At 44.3% G+C, this 22,095-nt stretch overlaps 2 protein-coding genes across 5 annotated transcripts in view; one reads left to right on the top strand and one right to left on the bottom strand.

Annotated features, from left to right (window-relative positions):
* The window catches only part of LOC110013798 (uncharacterized), a 65,358-nt gene extending 50,317 nt beyond the window's left edge, over positions 1 to 15,041 (top strand). For 2 of the 4 annotated variants that reach the window (XM_023962633.2, XM_078937106.1), the window contains exons 2-3: positions 5,112 to 8,866; positions 14,778 to 15,041. In XM_023962633.2, coding sequence (XP_023818401.1) covers positions 5,112 to 6,400 — 1,289 coding nt within the window. In that variant the 3' untranslated portion in view covers positions 6,401 to 8,866; positions 14,778 to 15,041. The remainder of the gene's footprint in view (positions 1 to 5,111; positions 8,867 to 14,777) is intronic. The other 2 variants (XM_078937113.1, XM_023962632.2) reach the window with 2 other exon arrangements.
* LOC101169095 (uncharacterized) overlaps positions 1 to 22,095 on the bottom strand; it is a 107,742-nt gene that overhangs the window by 25,426 nt on the left and 60,221 nt on the right. The window lies entirely within an intron of this gene.

The following is a 22,095-nucleotide window of genomic DNA, read 5'->3' on the forward strand; positions in this document are numbered from 1 at the left end:
CAGCTTTACATTTGTCATTGTCACCTTTCTTGAATGTGATGGTTGTCCCCCAATTTGTTGCCCTTGCCATCGAGAAGGTGTCATGGGGATACGTTGGCATGAAGAGGGCATCTCTAAGATACGCCCAGTGCTGCTGTCCAGTGCAGTTTACTCGGTTTATCAACGCTGTTCCTCTGTGCTGCGCTGTACCATTGACCTTTTTCCTTTTTACCTTTGTCCCGTCGGCTAGCTCCACTGTGTGCCTCTCTGGTTTAAAAGACTCGTCAAAGTCGGTGAATTTCCTGATGCCATTCACATGTGGGATGTAGCGCCTGCGTCGACCATGGTGCCCTTCATCTTCACTTTGCTTGCTGGTGTCTCTGCTTTGGCCTTGAAGAAGTGGTCTGTGCTTCCACTCATGATCTCCGTTACCTTCCGGACGTCTCATCTTGTCTCCTTTTCTTCTTACATGCTCTCTTTATGTGTGTTACTTTTGCAAAAGGTGCACCACAGCTTTTGGTTGCACTTTTTTGCTATTTGTCCTCTTTATTTCCACCTTTGTCCACCATCAGCCTCTTCTTCTTTTCTTTGGTAGGTGTGTCCTTTAGTTTTCGTCTGTTCTTGTTTTGTGTAGGTTTTCATCAAGCCGTCTTTTTATTCTGTCTTGCTCATTTTGCTGCCTCTTCATAGAACCTCAGCCTCCTTGATGTCTGTGAAGGTTACATTATCTTCATTCTGAGTTATGTGCATGGCAAGTGGATTAAATGAGTCGGGGGGTCCACCTAGGATCATGACAATGAGCAGTCCGTCACTCATATTTTCACTGGGGTCACGAAGAGCTGTGGTCGTGTTTCCCGCCCCTATAATGTAGCCTGTCATGCACTCATTTTCGGTCATCTTCTACCTCGTTAGCGTTGTGTAGAGGTTTATTATTCTGGGTTTACTCTTCCCCGAGTAGTGGTCTCTCAGAATCTTCAGAGCTTCTCTGCCTTTGTCCGAGCGACAAGCTCTTATCGTTATCAACCTTATTAGCTCCGCGTAGTGGTTCTTGCTTTGATCACTAGCTATTTGCTCCTCAGTCATAGGCTCATTAAGGATCGTTTCTTTGAGCTTCAAGCTGTGTAAATATCCGAAGAAAGGTTTATATTTTTCGTCTGAACCGTCAAATACTAACGGTGCTGTTTGAAGGCTTGCTGATCTGTTAGCCATGTTGCTAGTTTGCTCATTGCTTTCAGCGCCTTTTTTGGGCTCAGTTAACTCTTTTTTTAGCAAACTTCTGGTTAGCTCTCGCTTTCATTTCTCTAACCTTTCTTCGAACGGTAGCTTGAATACTTGGCAAGTTTCGTTCAGAAGCTTAAGGAATCCGCTTGATACTCGGCGTTCATTCATTCATCTCCGTACCGGTGAGACGTCCGCCTGAGCCCATAACCCGTAGAGGGATTAAGGGAACAGTATCTCCATCCGTACCCTCTTGGTGTGATGGAGCAATGCAGAGCCACTTTATCTTTTGTGCTAACAGGCATATTTATGTATAACAGAAAGATCCAGAAGATGCTCCTCAGATCAAGGAGTCTGCCATACACGTTAAACATTGCACATATGCAGCTCGGCTGCAGAACCAGACATCACTGTCATCAGCGTACAGTAAAGCACCTTGTAAATACACATCCTAAAAACAAACACTATAACTTTATCACATTGAGTAAGGGCGTACTTAAATCTTTACATCTTAACAGGAAGTCTGCTTTTCATGGGGTAAGTAAATTGTGAATAAGAAACATTTATATAAAAATAAAATTGTGTGCGATTTGATACTTTTTGCACAATGTTGCCGAAAAAATGTTCATACTTTTTAGTTCTCCATTTAGCGTGTCTGTTTTGAATACAACTGTTCTTGTCTTGAATACTAAATTTCCCCTCTCAACTCACTTTCAAAAATACGTCTCAAGGTCACAGGCATATACGAGTCAGGAAACATAGTTAAAATTTGGGAATGCATATTTAGGCTTATTTATTACATTAAAAAAGGAACTTTTTAGAATGTTTCTGATCCAATAACGGAGAAATAATGTTGAAAATTAAATAAAAGAGATAATAATACAGCTTTCTCCTGCCGCACTTTGCCAGTGCTGGGCTCCACAGCCGATCGCGTAAACCAGGGGTGTCCACACCTGCATGTGATCTACTTTGAGACGACAGTTTGTTTATGTGGAAGACAGTACGGTATGTAAGTTGCCCATAAATTCAAATATCAAAGTGTAATATGGGGCATTGTGTGTAAAAAAACAAAAACAAAAAAAACTCACAAATATACAATTTCATTTTTATTTTTAAAAAATGTAAGGCTGTCTACATTTTCTTGTGTAGACCTCTTTCCAGAAACTTTGTCCCTTGCTGCTGAAAGTGGCCTCTCACTTGGGACAGGTGTGGTAAGCACAGTGTGAGCTATCCTGGCTGCATGGGTGTAATTGCACTCGTTCTTTTTCCACCATTCTGGTGGATCCCCATCAATTGGAATAACTGCCCCTGCCTGGTAGGAGGCCATCTCTCCTTCAACTTAAGTCACAAATTCCTCTTGGTTGTGACTTTGCTTGCAAAGGTATCCCCAGAAAGCTTTGCAGGGTTGACTTTTTTTGGGAAAATCTAAGTGTACCTGATTACAATCCGCACCCATTATATTTTTAAAGGATAATCCATTTTGTACATACATAAGCCGCACCTTTCTGTAAGCTGCATGTGCCCACATTGAAATGTGTTGTAGAATGAGGATGTATATGTGCTGAAACCGCGTGTGTGTAAGAAAGAGGGAGAGCATGCAGCAGAAGTGTGTTGGGGGTGTGCATTCATGTTTGATATACAGAGTGGAGGGGAACTGTAATAAAAGGTTTCCCCCAGAACAATGGTAAATGATTCTTTATTAACCCTCTCTGGAGGCTCTGAGGGTCCGAACAGGGAAGTGGACATCCAAAGGAAGACCCGCCTTTGGCGAAGAGGATCTTCCCTGCATTTTCTGACCAGCATCAGAAAAAAAAAGTAATCGCAGGAAAGGTTCAACACATGATATATTTACAAAGAAAGACGGTACACAGAAAGAGTTTTCAAAGTTTTAATAATATACCTGAGCTTTTCTTTCCAAACAGTGCCTGTGACGCGGCAGTAACATGGCAGCAATATGGTAATAACAGCACTAACAGGTTAAAAAAACATACTGGTAAAAGTCGCTGAGAGAGGGAGAGAAAAAAATAGTCACTGAGAGCAGCAGTAACATATAGAACATTCAGACCAACCTACGATCATGTTTAACAAATGGAAGTCTCAACACCTGCATGAAGCTTAAACTCACCACGTATCAACCAGACAAGACCATCAGCAAAACAAAGCAGCACCAGAAGTCACATTAATGCTAAGAAATACTCATCATTTATTAGCAAACGGCATAACAATGTTATTTACAAAGATTCAAAGATTTATTGTACTTCAAAAGTGTTGAAATTGCACAAAATTCACACATTTACTTGTATTTGTAGTTTTAAACATATGGTAGCGCAGCTGTCCCCAACACCCCCACCCCCCCCCACCCCCCGAGTCATTTGGTACCGGGCCGCACAGAAAGAATAAATAACTTGCATGACTTTCGTTTTATTTATTTTGGAATCTAAAAGATGTTTTATTTTGAAAAACTGCCCGATTCTCTGTTCCGTCCATGTCACTTTTGACACAGGCCAAGGCGCTCGTCTCGGTCACGTGATATGTTACCGCTAAAATAAAACCCAGGAGCTAGCGAAATGAGTAAAATAACAAACGTCTTTGCAAAGTCTTTTTGAAAAGAGATGGGAGACAGTAGAGGAGCCGTTGACTCCTGAAAAAAGAGAGCTACATTTAATAGACAGTCCTACTTAAAATACAGATTTATCCCAACGGGAAATTCCCACCCCCATTCAGCATTGTAGTGAGTCGGATTTTCCATGCACTTATTTTGAAGGCATGTTTAAACGTTATCATAGCGACCAGGGAGGGTTGGAGGCAGCTCAGCTGGCCCGGGAATGCCTGGGGGTCCCCCCCAGAGGAGCTGAGGAGATGGAAGTCTGGGCATCTTTTTTTAGACTGCTGCCCCCGCGCCCGCGGTTTGGTCAAGGGAGGAAAAATGACTACCGGTATATTTAAACGATCTTCTATTCTGAAAAAGTTGGTTTTGAAAATCGACAGAAATCTGTTGGTTACATTTCAATCACTTGAGCGCTAAAAGTAAATTTGGCAGCATGCTACACGTTGTATGTTGAATGTTTCCTTGCAAAGGGATTAGTGCAGGGGCAGAAGAACAGATGGAAGAACGTGCTACAACTTCCAGACAAAAAAAAAATCAGCAGTAGGCCACCAGGAGTCCCTCTTAAAATATGCATTTATTTTTAAGAGGTGATATTCCACACACTAATAAGGATGTTTAAAAAGTACTCCCAACATTCAGTGGCAAAATATGTTACGAGAGATTTTTGATGAGAGATGTTTTTGGTTTTTTGTGATGATCAGTTTTTTTTTTTTTAAATCGGACCAAAATTAAGCATGCCCGGCAACCCTCACCCCTTTCCACCAGGCCGCGGTCAAATCCCCAGGGCTTGACCGCTCTCCAGCCACATAAACATTTATTTATCTGGTTAAAACTGTTTTAACCAGATGCATTTAAACAAAAAAAATCTGTGCTTGCAGACACTTGTCAGCGAGAGGTCACATCGTCTCTGTTGTCTTAATCGTCAGTGTGCTGATATCAGCTCATTATGCTCTCAGGCACAGATAGTTCAGTTTCCTGCATGCATAGTTCTGGAACGAATTTTGTGCTGAAATGTTTGCGCAAGGGGATTTCGCACCGTGGCTCAAATTCTTTTGACATATATTGGAATCCCTTGTTCCCCAAAAGGAGCATGGCCTCAAAGAAATGGTATTTTTTAAAACAAAAGAATCCACCATACATCGTCCTCCAGAATAAAATACACCCAATCTGTTGTACTTGTGTGCTGAACCGTAGCTGGTGATCCATACAGATTAGGAATCATCTGTGATCCGTTGTACCACTATTGAACATGCACAAAGGCCTTATGAGTATAAAAGGGTTCATTCTTGTGTTTGTGTTCCTGCAGTCCTTCCTCAGCATTGGATGACCGAAGAGGAGGATCTCTGGAAGCAGCAGAGGAATTTAAGAGTGGAACAGGAGGAACCCCAACCCTCACAGGCTAAAGAAGAGCGGAAGGAATCAGAACCTCTACAGATTAAACAGGAGAAGAAATGGCTCTGTGTCAGTCAGGATGGGGGGCAGCTTGATCTGAAGCATGGGGCTGATACCTCCATGGAGATTCCTGCATGTGAGAAAAATGAACACAGTAAAGCAGAACTATGCAATCAGCAGAGCTTTAATGAAAGTGATAGTCAGGATGAACCAGAACCTCTACAGATTAAAGAGGAGCAGGAATGGCTTTGTATCAGTCAGGATGAGGAGCAGCTTGATCTGAAGCAGGAGACTGATACCTTGATGGAGATTTCTACTTATGAGGACAATTATCTCAGTAAAGCAGAACTAAACAATCAGCAGAGCTTTAATGAAAGTGATAGTCAGGATGAAGAAGGAAGCCAACATGAAGAATCAACATCAACTACAGATGAAGAGACAGACCCACAGAACAGAGATCAGAGGAAGACAGACAGAAGCCATGTCCAAAGTGTGGACAGCTCTCACATGTCAGAAAGTCAATGGAACTCTGATGCTAGAAAAAAATCCAAAGCAACTTTGGTTAAGAAATGCAAACAATCTGTGGAAGAAAAGATATATTCCCATATAAATCGTAGAATTGCAAACAATATGTATGTCCACACGAAAACTAAGTCAGATAAAAGACATTATGTCTGTAATGAATGTGAGAGAAGTTTTGGGTACTGGTCTCAGTTCAAAATTCACATGAGAACTCACACAGGTGAGAAGCCTTTTTCTTGTAAAGAATGTGATAAAAGTTTTAGTGAAATATCTAGTCTAAGAAGACACATAAAGACTCATACAGGAGAAAGGCCTTTTTCCTGTATAGTATGCAAGACAAGTTTTGGTCGCATATCAGATCTCAAAACACACATGAGAACTCACTCAGGAGAGAGGCCTTTCTCGTGTGAAGAGTGTGGTTCAAGTTTTAGTCATGCATCTAATCTTAAGACACACATGAGATCTCACACAGGAGAAAAGCCTTTTTCTTGTAAAGAATGTGAAAAAGGTTTTAGTCGTGCATCTCATCTCAAAACACACATGAGGACTCACTCCGGAGAGAAGCCTTTTTCGTGTGAAGAATGTGGTTCAAGCTTTAGTCAAGTATCTAATCTCAAAAGACACATGAAAACTCACACAGGATTGAAACTTTTTTCATGCGAAGAACGTGAGGAGTATTAGTCAAATATCTCATCTTAAACACACATGTAAACCCATACAGTAGTGATGTCTTTTTTCTAGACAAAATGTTACAAAGAATTTTGCGAAAATTTGCAACTTAAGAAAATAAAGGATAACTGCAGAAGTCTTGTGTGGAAAAGACAATAAGGTTGTTTTTGTCATCCGGTCCAACAAGAAATGCACACAAGCATAATTATTATAAAGTTTAGCCTCAAATATAACATATTTTTTTACAAATGTATACCTTGCTTATCTGAAGATTCATAAACCAATTGTAACGGTAAAAAATCTCTTCAACATGAGAGGCCTTATCTGTTTATTCAGCTGCTGGACAGGAGAAGTTTAAAAAAAAAAGACGAAATATTGTGAAAATGCCTTTTTCCCCCCTTTTTTTCAGGAAAGAGGCTGGAATTATTACACACAAATTGAAATATTTTAACCCCGTTTTGTCTTGGTGGTAAAATTGACCCACCATATTTAATTGTAGAAAAAAAGACCTTAATTCATCCTTTTTCAACGTCAAATTTGATAACTTTTCTTAAAGTGACTCCATCATTAGAAAATGTGATACTTTGTTGTGTCTGTGTTTACATGTAGACTGTACACTACAAGGGTACCAAGGTTGTTTTATTTGTCAAATTTATGACTCGTAAAATGTAAAAGGATTTGAACAACAGAAATAAGTCAAAGGCTTTTTACATGAAATTTGTGATTTTAAATGTGCATGTAAATATAAATTTGTCACGTTGGATTATGACAGTAATATGTTTAGCACTTTATTTTGGTTTTGACCATTTTAAAGTTTCAATTCGTTTTTGTACTGGGATTGTTTATGAAACTGATTATTAAAGAAAATTCAGCAATTCAAAAGCACTGTTCAGTTTTTGTTGTGCCATTATTTTTTTTGATTAAAAGTCGTTTAGACCATTGGGGTCATATTTTATGCTGTCTAAGTCTTTGTGACAATAGGAACACTAAAAAATATTTTGTGCACGTCTTTAATTCTGACACTTTTTGCGTGAACAATGAACATGTAATTATATTTTCTAATTTAACATGACTGCAGTTTATATTTGGTTTAGTCATGTGGGCTAATAACAGTTTTAAAGAAGAAGTTTCCCATAAATGTATTAACCCTTGTGCTATCTTAGATGACCCCACCCTTACTTTGACGTGTTCTCCCTACCATGACAAAGGTGGATAAAGGTGGAAAGATTTCATGGAATCCATGGACACCAGTGAAGATCACAAATCATTGAAGAAAAAAGGTTCAGAGCACTGTCTAGTGGGTCTAGATGACCCAACTCCCAATGTTAAAGTGCCTAGGATAGTGTGGCAGGATTAATTGGCTCAGGTGCTGTAGGGCAGATGATTACTAGCAGTGGCCTCATGGGGCGCTATAAAGGGCAAAGAAGCCTTCACTCGGCCATGGGCAGCATTTGGCCATTGGAACCGCCCACTTCCTGTTTTCACACCTCCGGCTAGCCTCACAGCTCCGGATGAGACCTGCAGGCACAGATTGAGCAAAATACAGCCTCTGCAATTGAGCGCGCCTCCCAGGTGACGAACAGTCTGTCTGCGCCGGGGACTTTCTGACGCTCCCACCTGCTGAACAGCTGCTGCTTTTTATATATTGAATTTTAGAATTATTTTAAGGAACTGTCACCGCTCGTGATCAGAATCCCTGTAGACTCCTGACCAGGGTTCTGCCGGGCCCGGGTGCTCCTCAGCTGCCTTTGAGCCTGAGCAACGGAGGACTAACGGGGCGTCACGCCTGAATCCTCCACCAACGAGAATAAAAGCTCGGCCGCGCTCCGTTCATTGAGCAGCACCCTACGGGCGGACTTACTCTCACGAGAGTTTCTTTTATTTTGTTTTTAGCATTTTTACACAATTCTTTTAGACCTGTGTTTTAACTGGATTTTATTGTGTGATCCACCTTTGTTTCCCCCCTCCCTCAGTGCTGAGGACTCAGGTGCCAGCCCAGAATTCTAGGTGGAGGCTATCCCCCCAGTTTGGAGTGACGTGTCCTTGGGTGAAGGGTTCACAGTGTGTGTGGTCTGCATCACGTGAGTGGGGTGAAATTTTATCTTTGTTCTCTGGGAGCCTCCACCTCCCTTAAGTCTTCTGGTCCTCAGCATACTGAATTTGTTGTGTATGTCTTTTAACGGGTCCATTTTTAATTGGTTTTAATGTTTCGTAATAAAATCATTTTAATTTTTGTACCTCCGTCTCCTGCCTTCTTTTGTGTGCATCTGCCAAAAGAAAAATAAACTCCCTCGGGACCACAATTGGCGTTGTCGGCAGGATCGCACACTTGGCAGAGACGTGTGGTTTTTACATTATTCTGTGGTTGTTTGGTCACACGCAGACCGTTTTTTTGTTCTGTTTTTAATTATTTATTTTTTAATTTTAAAGAAGCAGCAGCTGGTTCCGCTTGGAAGTGAGGAAGGTGATTTGTGCAAGGTAACTTGGCATCCTAATAACCTTGGAAAGTGGACTTTGTTTTTTTTGGGACCTCCAGGTTTAAGTAATGGAAGGACAGGTCCAGGATTTGACAGACCTGGTTTCACGGCTGCAAGCTGAAAATGAGAGGCTGCGGCAGCAACAAGCAGCAGCACCTGCCACTTTGGCTGGGCCTTCGACCAATCCTCCCGTGGTTGAGAGACTGTTGTATGTCCCTAGAGACAGAAAATGTCCCATGTTTAGGGGACGGACTGGTATTGGGCTTACGGAGTGGCTTGAGGAGGTGCAGGCTTGCATGAGGACCCGCCATTTAGGTGTAGCCGATCAGGCGTTCTTTTTGTTCGATCACCTGGAGGGAGAGGCCCGCGACGAAATTAAATATCGCCCTGGTTCCGACAGGGAGGACCCGGCTAGGGTCATTGCAGTGCTGCAGGAATTATACGGATGCACTGACTCTTATGTTGCCTTGCAGGAGGCATTTTTTTCTCGTCGGCAGCAGGAAGGTGAGACACTGCATGAATACTCCCTGGCTTTAATGAGCCTAATGGCCTCCGTTAAGGGAGCTGCACCTAGTGGTGTTCCAAATGCAGAGATTTTATTGCGGGATCAATTTGTGGAACAAGTTTTTGACTGTGCCCTACGCCGTGAATTAAAACAGTTTGTGCGCCGACAGCCCACCGCTACGTTGCTGGAGGTTAGGGGTGAGGCAATGCAGTGGGAGCGGGAGGGTCTCCCTGGAGGCGTACGGAGTCGTAGTTACTCCGTCCCCTCTGTCCCTGGGTTCCAGTGTGGCGTTGGGGGTAGTTCCCAATCAGTCCCTCCGGTGTCCGAACTATCGGAGATAAAGGAGATGTTAAGGCTCCAACAAGAGCAGATCCTCCAGATGTCTCAGGACCTGCTGCGCCTGCAGAATCCTAGCCAGGCCAGTCGTCCCCCTCGTCGTGGTCCCATTATTTGCAGAAGGTGTCAGCAGCCTGGGCATTTTGCCCAGGATTGTGATGGCGTTCGGGTGGCTCCTTCGGCCCGCCCAGTCTCGCCTACCCAAAGGTCCCGCCAGAGAAATAATAACACCCCATCACCATCGGAAAACTAATGCCCACCGAGTTGTTGAGCCACAGCTCGGAGGGGGCAGCCGCTGGCTCCAAGGGGGAGTTTGATGGACTTCTGGCATCTTGTCCTCATTTACAGGTGTGCATGGGGGGTCGTTCCATTTCGTGTTTAGTGGATACTGGGTCCATGGTATCCACCATCACGGAAAGTTTCTTCAAGCAGCATTTTGAGCCATGGGGACCAGAGCGACTTCGCTCCTGCCAGTGGCTACAATTGAGGGCAGCTAACGGGCTGGCTATACCATATCTTGGCTACTTGGAGTTGGAAGTGGGACTTTGTGGCAAGTTATTGCCACAATGTGGTGTACTAGTAGTTAAAGATATTCCCGGTGGAGGACCTTTACAGGCGCCGGGCGTTTTGGGGATGAACATCATCCAGCGCTGTTACCAAGAGCTCTTTGCCCAGTATGGCAGTGCCCTGTTTGGACAATCTGAGGTGTCCACAGCCCCAGATGTAATTTTTGGGGCCCTGAAACAGTGCCAGCAATCTCAAGCTACGGTAACCCCCAGCGTGTTTAATGTAAGGACACGTGGTCGAAAGGCTCGTTGGATTTCTGGTGGTGTCCTGGCTATCGTTGCTGCCACTTGTTCCGAGCAGTGTGCTGGTTCAGCAGTGTTGTTTGAGCCATGTAGCTCAGGCCTCCCTGCCGGCCTTTTAGCAACTCCATCACTCGTAAAGGTGGAAAGGGGGACAGCCTACATCCCAATCATCAATGTGGGGTCCACCGCTGTGAGACTCCACCCACGTACCCTGGTGGGTACGGTGGCTCCAGCTGGAGTGGTAAGTTTACCCAAGGAAGTGACTGAGGTACAATCGGAAGCCGCTGTGGTGGCTGCTCATGCAGCATCCACCCTGCCTTTGGCTCAGCTGGAGTCAGTAGACCTCTCTGCACTTTCGGCGGGAGAGCAGGAGAAAGTCCGGGCCCTCCTAGGGAAGTATTTAACTGTCTTCTCACTGCATGAGGGGGACCTGGGTTGCACAAGCCTAATCACTCATGAGATTCCCTTGGTGGATGATGCTCCAGTCCGGCAGCGCTATAGGCGCATTCCCCCATCGGATTATGTGGCGGCTAAGGAGCATATTAACAATTTACTCCAGTCTCGGGTGATTCGTGAGAGCAGCAGCCCCTTTGCGTCCCCAATCGTATTGATCCGCAAAAAAGATGGTGGTCTCCGGCTTTGCGTGGATTACAGGCAGTTGAATAGCAGGACTAGGAAAGATGCCTTTCCACTTCCTCGAATAGAGGAATCCTTGGATGCCTTGTCCGGAGCTCGTTGGTTCTCCACTCTGGACTTGGCCAGCGGTTACCATCAGGTGGCGGTGGCAGAGGCAGATCGTCCTAAGACCGCGTTCTGCACACCATTTGGCCTTTTTGAGTGGAACCGCATGCCCTTTGGCCTTTGCAACGCCCCCAGCACCTTTCAAAGGCTGATGCAGCGAATGTTTGGCGAGCAACAAGGTCAGTCCTTGCTTTTGTACCTGGATGACATCATTGTCTTTTCTTCGACAATCGAGCAGCATCTGGAGCGATTAGAGCTGGTACTTGAGAGACTGCAGCTCGAAGGGCTTAAGGTTAAGCTCGCCAAATGTGCCTTTTTTCAGCACCAGGTGCATTATCTGGGTCATGTGATTTCGGACCAGGGAGTCTCTACAGACCCTGGCAAGGTGGAAGCGGTGGCTAATTGGGAGCCCCCTACTACAGTGTTCCAGCTGCGATCGTTTATTGGCTTTGCCAGCTATTATAGACGTTTTGTGGAGGGATTTGCCAAGTTGGCTGCACCGCTGCACCGGTTAGTGGCAGAGCTGGAGGGAAACAAGGTCAGAAAAAAGTCTGCACGTGGTTTAAGTAACCACTGGACGGAGGAATGCCAGCGCAGCTTTGAGGCTTTAAAGGCTAAGCTGACTACAACACCAGTCCTGGCGTATGCAGACTTCTCCCGCCCTTTCATCTTAGAGGTCGATGCTAGCAACGGAGGCCTTGGAGCTGTTCTTTCCCAAGAACAAGAGGGTAAGGTGCGGCCAATAGCCTACGCTAGTCGAGGCTTGCGGCCTACCGAGAGGAACCCAGTCAATTATAGCTCCATGAGATTGGAATTTTTGGCACTAAAATGGGCAGTAGCTGAGAAATTCAGGGAGTACCTTTTGGGACAGAAGTGTATTGTGTACACTGACAACAACCCCCTCAGCTATCTGTCCACCGCCAAGCTTGGTGCCATGGAGCAACGGTGGGCAGCGCAGCTGGCAGCGTTTGACCTGGAGATAAGGTACCGCTCGGGCCGCAGCAACAGAAATGCAGATGCTCTGTCAAGGCAGCACTTTCCAGACATGCAGGCCTGGAGAGATGTTCTTCCGGGTAGCTGCTTGCCCATGTCGTTGCAGCAGGTGCAACAGACGGAGACTGTCGGTACAACCCAAGCTACCATGGTTGCCCTGCCCCATCACAGCCCCTCTGACATGGCTTCACTTCAAGGGGCTGATCCTGTTCTAAAGGAGTTTCTGCCTTTCTGGGAACGTCAGACTCGCCCAAGCCCAGAGGAGCGTAGGCAGTTGTCCTCACCCACGCTGGCATTGCTTCGACAGTGGAACCGGCTGGTTGAGCAAGGTGGGGTTCTGTACAGAAGGGTCTTTCGAGATGATGGTGGGGAGGCAGTGTTGCAAATCCTGCTTCCTGGCTCGATCAGGGAGGAAGTGTTGACGGCAGTCCATCAGCAGCATGGTCATCAGGGTGTAGACAGGACCCTTGACCTGCTACGGCAGCGCTGTTATTGGCCTGGTATGTCAGCTGAGGTGGCAGAGTGGTGCAGTCAGTGTGAGCGCTGCCAAGTAGCTAAAGTCACTCGTCCCGCAGCCCGCGCCCCCATGGGTCATTTGCTGGCCTCCAAGCCCAATGAGATTTTGGCTATGGATTTTTCGGTGCTGGAGCCAACTACCAGTGACATAGAGAATGTTCTTGTCATTACTGATATCTTCAGTAAATACACCATGGCGGTTGCGACTCGGGATCAGCGTGCTGCAACAGTGGCCCAGGTCTTGGTCACAGAATGGTTTTCAAAATTTGGCGTTCCAGCTCTGATACATTCCGATCAAGGTCGGAGCTTTGAGAGCGCCCTCATTCAACAACTCTGTGACCTCTATGCAGTAGAGAAGTCTCGCACCACACCTTACCACCCAGAGGGTAATGGTCAGTGTGAACGCTTCAACAGAACCCTCCACGACCTTCTCAGAACTCTACCAGTGTCCCGGAAGCGGGACTGGAACGTGTGCCTGCCGCAGCTCTTGTATTCTTATAACACGACTCCCCATCAGTCAACGGGTGAGTCACCATTTTTTCTGATGTTTGGACAGGAGCCAAGGCTTCCAGTTGACTTCCTGTTAGGAAGAGTGCAAGAGCCAGTGGAGGGCACTGTGCAGGAGTGGGTCCAGGAACACAAAGCTCGGCTAAAACTGGCTTTTGAGGGTACCAGAGAGAAGCTACTTGCAGCTGCTGATCGCAGGAAGAGAGGTCATGATGAGGGGGTAATGGACCCTCCTTTGAGTGAGGGGCAGTTGGTCTTAGTGCGTGACCTGGGGTTTAGAGGACGACAGAAAATCAGGGATTTGTGGGATCACAGGGTGCACAGAGTATTAAAGGCACCCAGAGAGGGGGGCTCAGTGTACACCATTTCCCCCAGGGATGAACCCTGTAGACCCCGACAAGTCCATCGGTCCTTACTGAAGGCCGTGGTCAGGCGAGGACCAGACAAAGAGTTGGCTGGTTGCCCTCCGAGCCAACCCCCACAAAGTTCTTTCTCCCAAGAGGACCCAATAGAGAACGGGGACTGGTTTGTTCTAAGGGAGGACCGCACTAGTGAGGCGGTAGAGGACAACCAACCTGAACTGCATCTTGGACAGGTGGCACCAGTCTTCTCTGAGGCTGATGCCGCGGCAGCTGCTGTACCCTCTGCTTCCGGAGTCACTTTACAAGCTGACCGGGATAGGAGTAGCGTGCCAGTGCGCCGGACGTCACGGCCCACTGCTGGACAGCACTCCAACCCCCACCGGCTTCCTCGGGCCGTAGGGGAGGAGCAAAGCTCCTCCTCAGTAAGCATATCATCTGCTGTTGCTTTTAGACCATGGCTGTAGTTTACTTTGAATCATCGTCGGGTCGACGATGCATTTTGTGGGGGAGGATTGTGGCAGGATTAATTGGCTCAGGTGCTGTAGGGCAGATGATTACTAGCAGTGGCCTCATGGGGCGCTATAAAGGGCAAAGAAGCCTTCACTCGGCCAGGGGCAGCATTTGGCCATTGGAACCGCCCACTTCCTGTTTTCACACCTCCGGCTAGCCTCACAGCTCCGGATGAGACCTGCAGGCACAGATTGAGCAAAATACAGCCTCTGCAATTGAGCGCGCCTCCCAGGTGACGAACAGTCTGTCTGCGCCGGGGACTTTCTGACGCTCCCACCTGCTGAACAGCTGCTGCTTTTTATATATTGAATTTTAGAATTATTTTAAGGAACTGTCACCGCTCGTGATCAGAATCCCTGTAGACTCCTGACCAGGGTTCTGCCGGGCCCGGGTGCTCCTCAGCTGCCTTTGAGCCTGAGCAACGGAGGACTAACGGGGCGTCACGCCTGAATCCTCCACCAACGAGAATAAAAGCTCGGCCGCGCTCCGTTCATTGAGCAGCACCCTACGGGCGGACTTACTCTCACGAGAGTTTCTTTTATTTTGTTTTTAGCATTTTTACACAATTCTTTTAGACCTGTGTTTTAACTGGATTTTATTGTGTGATCCACCTTTGTTTCCCCCCTCCCTCAGTGCTGAGGACTCAGGTGCCAGCCCAGAATTCTAGGTGGAGGCTATCCCCCCAGTTTGGAGTGACGTGTCCTTGGGTGAAGGGTTCACAGTGTGTGTGGTCTGCATCACGTGAGTGGGGTGAAATTTTATCTTTGTTCTCTGGGAGCCTCCACCTCCCTTAAGTCTTCTGGTCCTCAGCATACTGAATTTGTTGTGTATGTCTTTTAACGGGTCCATTTTTAATTGGTTTTAATGTTTCGTAATAAAATCATTTTAATTTTTGTACCTCCGTCTCCTGCCTTCTTTTGTGTGCATCTGCCAAAAGAAAAATAAACTCCCTCGGGACCACAATAGCACAAGGATTAAAGAGGCTGATAAAGAACCAGACTGGTGTTTCTGTCTTGTCTTCTTGTGATTCATGTTTTTTAGTAAAGATTAAAACTGTTTCTGTTCTTTTTAGTTCTCAGTTTTCTGTCCCAGTCTTTACTGTGAAGAACAAAGTGGACGTGAACATCGGTCAGAAGTGTGGACGATGAGACACAGTGACTCATTGCAATGTGATTGGATGAATGCAGGCACATTAAAAGAACTTTAACTGTGATTCACTGTTTTCCCGACAATCTTTATATCATAAACACTTAACAGCATACTGTACCTTCTTAGATGTCTTCTTTTCAATATGCCTCAGCAGGACCAAAGTAGCAGTAAAAAGTATTGTACCTGGAGGTGATAAAGGCAGTTCAAATTGGTTAGCGAAATATTAAGTTTGAATAAGTGAAATATCTTGACAAGGATTGTAAAGTGCAGGACTTACATAATTTCTGCTTCCAGTTGCTTTGCCCCGCCTTCAAAATTCCTGACCTATGAGTGAAGTCACATGGTTTCTTTTTTTTTTTAAAGCTTTGGTCCGTAACATGAAAGTCTCCTTGAGGGCAGTCTGAATACAAGACCAACTGCAAGGTTCAAGACTCAATCCAGTCCAATTTCATTGTCCGGAACAAATGATTTGTCCAGTCTGAATACACCCTCGGTTATCTGATCTGAAGTTGGACGCCTTGTTTTTGTTGTCCATTTGGCCACATGGTCTGGAAGAAGCCACAGTTCCAGCTGACAGAAGTCTGGTTCTGATCCATCAGATCTCACTACCAACAGAACCAAACCTTCATGTGTTGCAGCAACAGTTTCTATGTTTGTGAGGATCTTCTGAAGAACAGCTCAGTTCCAGATCACATGATGTTTTCTTCATTCCAGGAAATGATCTATGTCTCCATTGATCTGTTCTATAGAGAAATAAATCAACAAACACACAAAGTTCATTATCTTTAAAGATCTGAAGAGTGGTCTCTCACCATGTGAACGCAGCTGCAGCACAGATCTGTGATTCTGCTTTTTATTATTCTGCTTTGCTTTAAGAACAGATCACTTCCTAATGTTGTGTTGATTCTGCTTAGTGTTGTTGTTTGTCGTCACTGTTTAGGTTTGTGTCTTCAGATCAGCTGTTCTGAGAAATAGAAAGAAAACCTCTTTTTCTTCTGGTTTCTTCAGACTCTTTCCTTTCAGTCAGGCTTCTGCATTGGACCAATCAGCTTCAGCCTTTCTCCAGAATGGTTCTGGATGGTTTGATCACATGACCTCTGACCCGGTGGCTCCTCCATCTTCACACTGTACTGCTGTTTGTGAGGAAGATGCAGAGAAGACGAAGCTTCATGTTGATCTTTCCTCTTTAGTCTCCACATCTCCGCTCCTCGTCTCGGTTCTGGATCCAAACAGGTTTTTATAGATTCCGGATCCATGAAGACAGCATGAAGAGGAGGGTGGATCCTGGTCTTCATCCCGATGCAGTGGGAGGGCTGCTCTGAAGAGGAGTAAAGCAGAAACTGAAGGAAACTTCAGAACCAGTAGTTCTGGGAAGAAAGCAGAAGCTGAGGTTTTATGAGGTGTCATCATGGTACGGGGCAGAGGGCTCCATGTTTAGAGCTGCTGATTAGATAAAGTCATCAGAATCTGCAGAAGATTGGAGAGCAAATGTGGTTGCAATGAAGTGCAATGAACTGAGGTAGATTCCCATAAAGGGCAACAACAAAACTGGTTGGGGAACGTTGTTTGGGATTCATTTGTATTTATAGAGAATAGCGCACCCAACTGTGCCCAAGTGACATCTGAACCCTGAACCCAAACAATGCATTCGGCGCTTCGTACGTCATCAACCACGTGATCTGTGCTACTTGACAACATTGTCCCGAACCGCCCTGCTTCATAAAGGTGAAACAAGTGCCGAAGCGTCCGTTTCAAACGGGTCAATCCCTAGTTCTGTGTGTTTTCTTTGTGTAGAAGCCCACTCTGTATGATTTTGGTTTAGTGTGACTCATAAGTTAAAAGTGGAGCTGTACAGGTGAACCACCATTTTATTTAGTCCACGTTTTCTCCGGTTTATGTTAGTCAAGGGAGGCTGGTGTTTGTCTTTGTTTTCCCTTTTTTTTTTGGTTAAAGTAAGATGTTTTCTGGGATTAGATAAGTTGGAGTTTTGTTTGTTGTTTTCGCCTAGGTTTACCCTGTAGTCTTTTTGCTTCACTTATTTAAGTTGATGTTTGTTATCATTTGTCTCGTAAATAAATTAGAGACTTCATATAGAGCCAGAGAATACATTTGTTGGTGTTAAACTCTGTCAAAACATTTAGCTCATTTTTATTTGTTAAACTTTTTTTTATTTAACATAGAATAAAAATGTCCTGTTAAGTTTAAAACCCTGGTTTCTGACTGGATCAGTGGAGACGTGACTGCAGCCAGACTGTAGACCAGTTAACAGACTGAAAACGATCCTACAAGATTTCTGGGATCAGATTTAGGAACTTTGAGAGCAGCAGACATAGAGGACTCTACCAGAATCCACTGACAGGATTTGAAATGATATATACTTTACTTTCTGATTTCAGGTTGAATCACTGCAGTTTGTCAGAGAACAGCTGTGAAGAATAACCTGTTCATTCTGACAGGATTCAGGAGTTCTTCATCTGTGTGGTTTTCTGCAGAGTCCAGACAGCAGACTGCAGACTCTGAGGTCAGACTCCATGTTTCAGTTGTGTTCAGATCAATGTGATGACAACGTTGTGTTGATACTAAACTGCAGCCAAGAGGCTGATGTTCTCCTATTGCATGCTGACCATCTTCATGCTGAAAGCTGTTTTCTTCTTCTGAGCTTTAGTCCATTCACTGTGAAAGAGGATCTCTTGCTTGAATGTTTCTTTCCTGAAGCAGCTGCATGTTGTCCTGAATGTTCCTGAATGTTCTTCCTCTCTGCTTCTGCTGGACTCTTCTGATCTGCTGCTGTTGATTCACATCTTTGGACTTTTTCTAAACTTTCTGATCTTCTTCAGCTCTGAACTCTTTAGAAGAACTGAAGGTTGAAAAACATGAACTTTGTCTTTAAACTCAACTCTTTGTTCTGGATTCAGATTGGTGAACTGCAGTTTGTCAAAGACCAGCTGGGATGCTCTGGGGCCTCATTTATAAAACTTTGCGTAGGATTTGCGTCAGAAGTGGCGTACGGATGAAACATAGGACGTGCGTACGCACAGAAATATTTGGATTTATAAAACCGTGCGCACGCACATCCTACGCATCTTTCCCTTAATAAATCACAACTAATTCTAAATGCAGCGCAGCTTTTGCGGCTTCATGACACGCCCATAGTTGCCCATAAATAGTCCGTGAAACGCCCACAAATGAATATTCATTGATTGCGAAACCATGGCACACACCAAGAGGAAATGAAAAAAACGTAACTTCACTCAATGTGAAGTAGAAGTTATCGTTGGCGAGGTGGAAAAGAGGAGAAAAGTGTTGTTTGGAGGGCACAGTGTGGGCATTACTAATGCCAAAAAGGCACTTGAGTGGCAAAGGGTGGCAGACGCCGTAATGCTGTAGCCTCACAACCGGGACCGGAGCTGACCCCTCTTGATGAGAGACAAGCGGCAAGAATTGGGGAATCCCTTAGTGGAGTGGTGACTGAGGCGCAGGGGGACACGACGCGCCAGATGCACCGGGTGACACCCCCCCAAAAGCTCCAAGAGGACGGCTCGAGGAAGTCGGAACCGGCTCATAAGCCAGTCGTCCTCGTTTGCCAGCACGTCTTCTTGCTGTCTAAGGATGCGTTCACTCCGAATTCTTCCATTTGCCACATCTTCTAAGAGCGCAAGATCAGCCATTGTGCGTCATTACGCATTGTGATGGGGCATTTTATTTCCCTCCATTTAATTACATCTGACAAGCTACAGATGTCGGTAATAATCGACGTGGAAATGGGAAATTGTTCAGCGCAAATGTTATTTCTTGTTGCTTTCTGAATGGTTGAGACATACGCCATACATTGTTTTATCAAGAATAAAGCAAACTAAAGGCATATGCATGAATACCATAATTCTGTAGCTTATGAAGAAATGTTTTACTATGAAAACAACTTTCCCCAGTGGACAATTAATGCATCTCAAAGTCAAAGTCAAAGTCAGGTTTATTTGTCAATTTCTTGACATGTGCTTGACATACAAAGAAATCGAAATTACGTTTCTCACTGTCCCGTGCGTAGACATGAACAACAGTAAAGTGCAGATGCACAACAAAGAAACAGGCCTCTCTCTATCTATCCATCTGTCTGTCTGATTGCACCTATATCTGCTCCGCCAGACGGACACATTGACGGGACAATCAGTTTTGTACATTATTTCGTTCTGTTAACTATATTATTTATGAGGATGAATTGCACAACATGCCAATTTCGCAGAACATATTTCACTTTTGTTTTTGCAAATATGTGTTCATTTCAATTTCTGTTGTAATTTTCGTTTGATTTATTTTGTTTGTTTCACTGCTGATCGATCAAACGGTTGTTCGTGTAGGCTGTTAATTGTAAGACTTGCTTTGTGAAGTCTTCATGTTATTTATGAGAGGCAGTATTGTCATTTTCATTTTCACGTGTTTCTTCCATCTGCCGACGGTGTCGCCGTTTCTCATTTCACCCATTTCTGTGCGTACGCCTGGGTCAGAGCTTGCGTGAAGGACCGCACATTTTCCCGTCAAGTTTGCTTTTTATAAATCTCAACTATTGCGTAGAGAGTGGCGTACGCCTACTTTTGTGCGTACGCAACATTTATAAATGAGGCTCCTGGTCTCAGCTTTAAAGTCCAACACGTCCAACCTGACAGAACTGGACCTGAGAAACAACAACCTTCAGTCTTCAGATGTTCAGCAGCTCCAGGATCTGGTGGAGAGTCCAAACTCCAAACTGCAGACTCTGAGGTCAGTAGAGGGTTGGAGTCAGTCCAGCTGCTTCCAGATGTTTGGTCCTAAAGTTAGTCTGAGAGCAAAGATGCAGAGTTTCCTGTGAAGCTGCAGTTTCTCAGTGAAGCTCTGAGGAGAATGATGACAGGCTTCAGGACAACAGTCAGCCAATCAGAGCAGCAGAAGCTCCAACAGGTGAAGATGACAGGAAGCTGCTGCTCTGAACAGGACTGAAGCTCCTGCTGCTCTTTCTGCTCCTGTGCTGCATCACTGACTGACAGACCAGGATCAGGAGACCTCATGTATCCTTGAATACAATTTATTGTATTCACTACAAAATGCATGTTTATACAAGGATGTGAGCATAAAGTGACTATTTAAGAGACATAAAGAACTTTGTTAAAATGTTGAAACTAGATGGAGACTGAAGTTTTTTTTCTCTGTTTTAATATCTATGAAAACCATCACATTAAATGTCACATTTATCTAAAAATTATAATCACACTTTAGAACAACTGTTATTCCTGTTTTTATTTAACCATTTTCACCATCTGCAAGGGGGTATTACAGGAAACGTGTTTAAACGAGCCTGACTTTAAGCCTGAACTCTGGCTGAAATCCGCCTGAACTTGCTTACTCTGGGTATGTCGGTTCCAAAAGACTGGATATGAGTTGGCGTAATTACGCTCGACTTGGTAACCCTGGGTTAATGCACGTGCACAGCAGGTACATAAAGACATTCTCAACGGATCGCCGATTTCCGGAGTCACCATGGAAACGTGTGGTGAAAAAAAGAGAGCGCTACACTTGAGACGGAGTCTGAGATTTTAATGACGGCGTATGAAGATTATACGTCCATCAAAAAAAGTAACACGGCTGCATCATCAAAAGAAAGAGTTTCTGCTTGTAGTAGAAGAACAGACAAAGTAAACACAAGTTTCTGATCTTATTCCATTTTCCTTGTGACGTATATATATATATATATATATATATATATATATATATATATATATATATATATATATATATATATATATATAACTTATCCAATTTTGCCACCTTAAATTAACTTCTATTGGTAACCCATAATTGAGTTAAATTTATTCAACCTAATTTCTTACGTCTATAAAACTCAACAATTGTTTATACAACTCAAATTTATGTATTTATCTAACTAAATTTCAAAGAGCCGGTTTAGCTCATGCTGGTTTGCAGCACCTTCTGTCCATGAAACCAGGGTTCAACTCCAGGCTGCTCCCTGTTCCCTTCTCCACTTCTGTGCCGGTCCCAAGCCCGGTTGCCTTGAGAAGGTTGCATCAGGAAGGGTATCCAGCATAAAACATTGCCAAGTTTACCATGTGACTCATTCACTGTGGCGACCCCTGATGGAAAAAGCCAAAAGAGAAAGAAGAAGATTTAACTAAATGTCATATTACTCCAATTCAAGCAATCTTTTTTCCATCATAATGAATTATAATTCTTGAACTCTCATATGTCTAAGTTTGAGCCGGCAGATATGCTCATTTGTATGACAATAAAAAGAAGGAAACATGTGCTAAGCGCATGCGTGCGTTCATTTAGGAATTTTCCAACAATGTCATTCCTTTGCTTTTCTGTAGGGGTGCTATATAAACTCATCTTCCTCTCACTCATGGTGCACAGACTTAACCATAGTAGGACAAAATAACTCGGCAAAACACAGTAAAACAGCTAAACAACTAAACACATTTGGTCAAAGAGCCACACTTAAACCCAAATCTGTCCAGACAGGCAAAGGGAATGATATCCCACAATCCCTTGCAGTGCCGATCTAACCAAAGTTACACCTACTTAATTGAATTAATTTGAATTACAGTAAAATAACTGTCTGAAAACTATGTGTTATTTTTAAGCTGACTTAACAAAACAAAAGATTTTAAATGATCTCAACTGAAGCAAATAATATAGTTAGATTAAAGTAAAAAAGTTTATTTTTCCAAAATCCATATGTGGTCTTTTGCTTCATTAACTCTTCCTGACAGCATCAGCTGAGTGTGGTCCAAGCAGAACAGAAAGGTCTCACCTC

The sequence above is a fragment of the Oryzias latipes genome, chromosome 2 (assembly GCF_053564925.1).
Source record: "Oryzias latipes strain Hd-rR chromosome 2, Olatipes_Hd-rR_3.1".
Lineage (NCBI taxonomy): Eukaryota > Metazoa > Chordata > Actinopteri > Beloniformes > Adrianichthyidae > Oryzias > Oryzias latipes.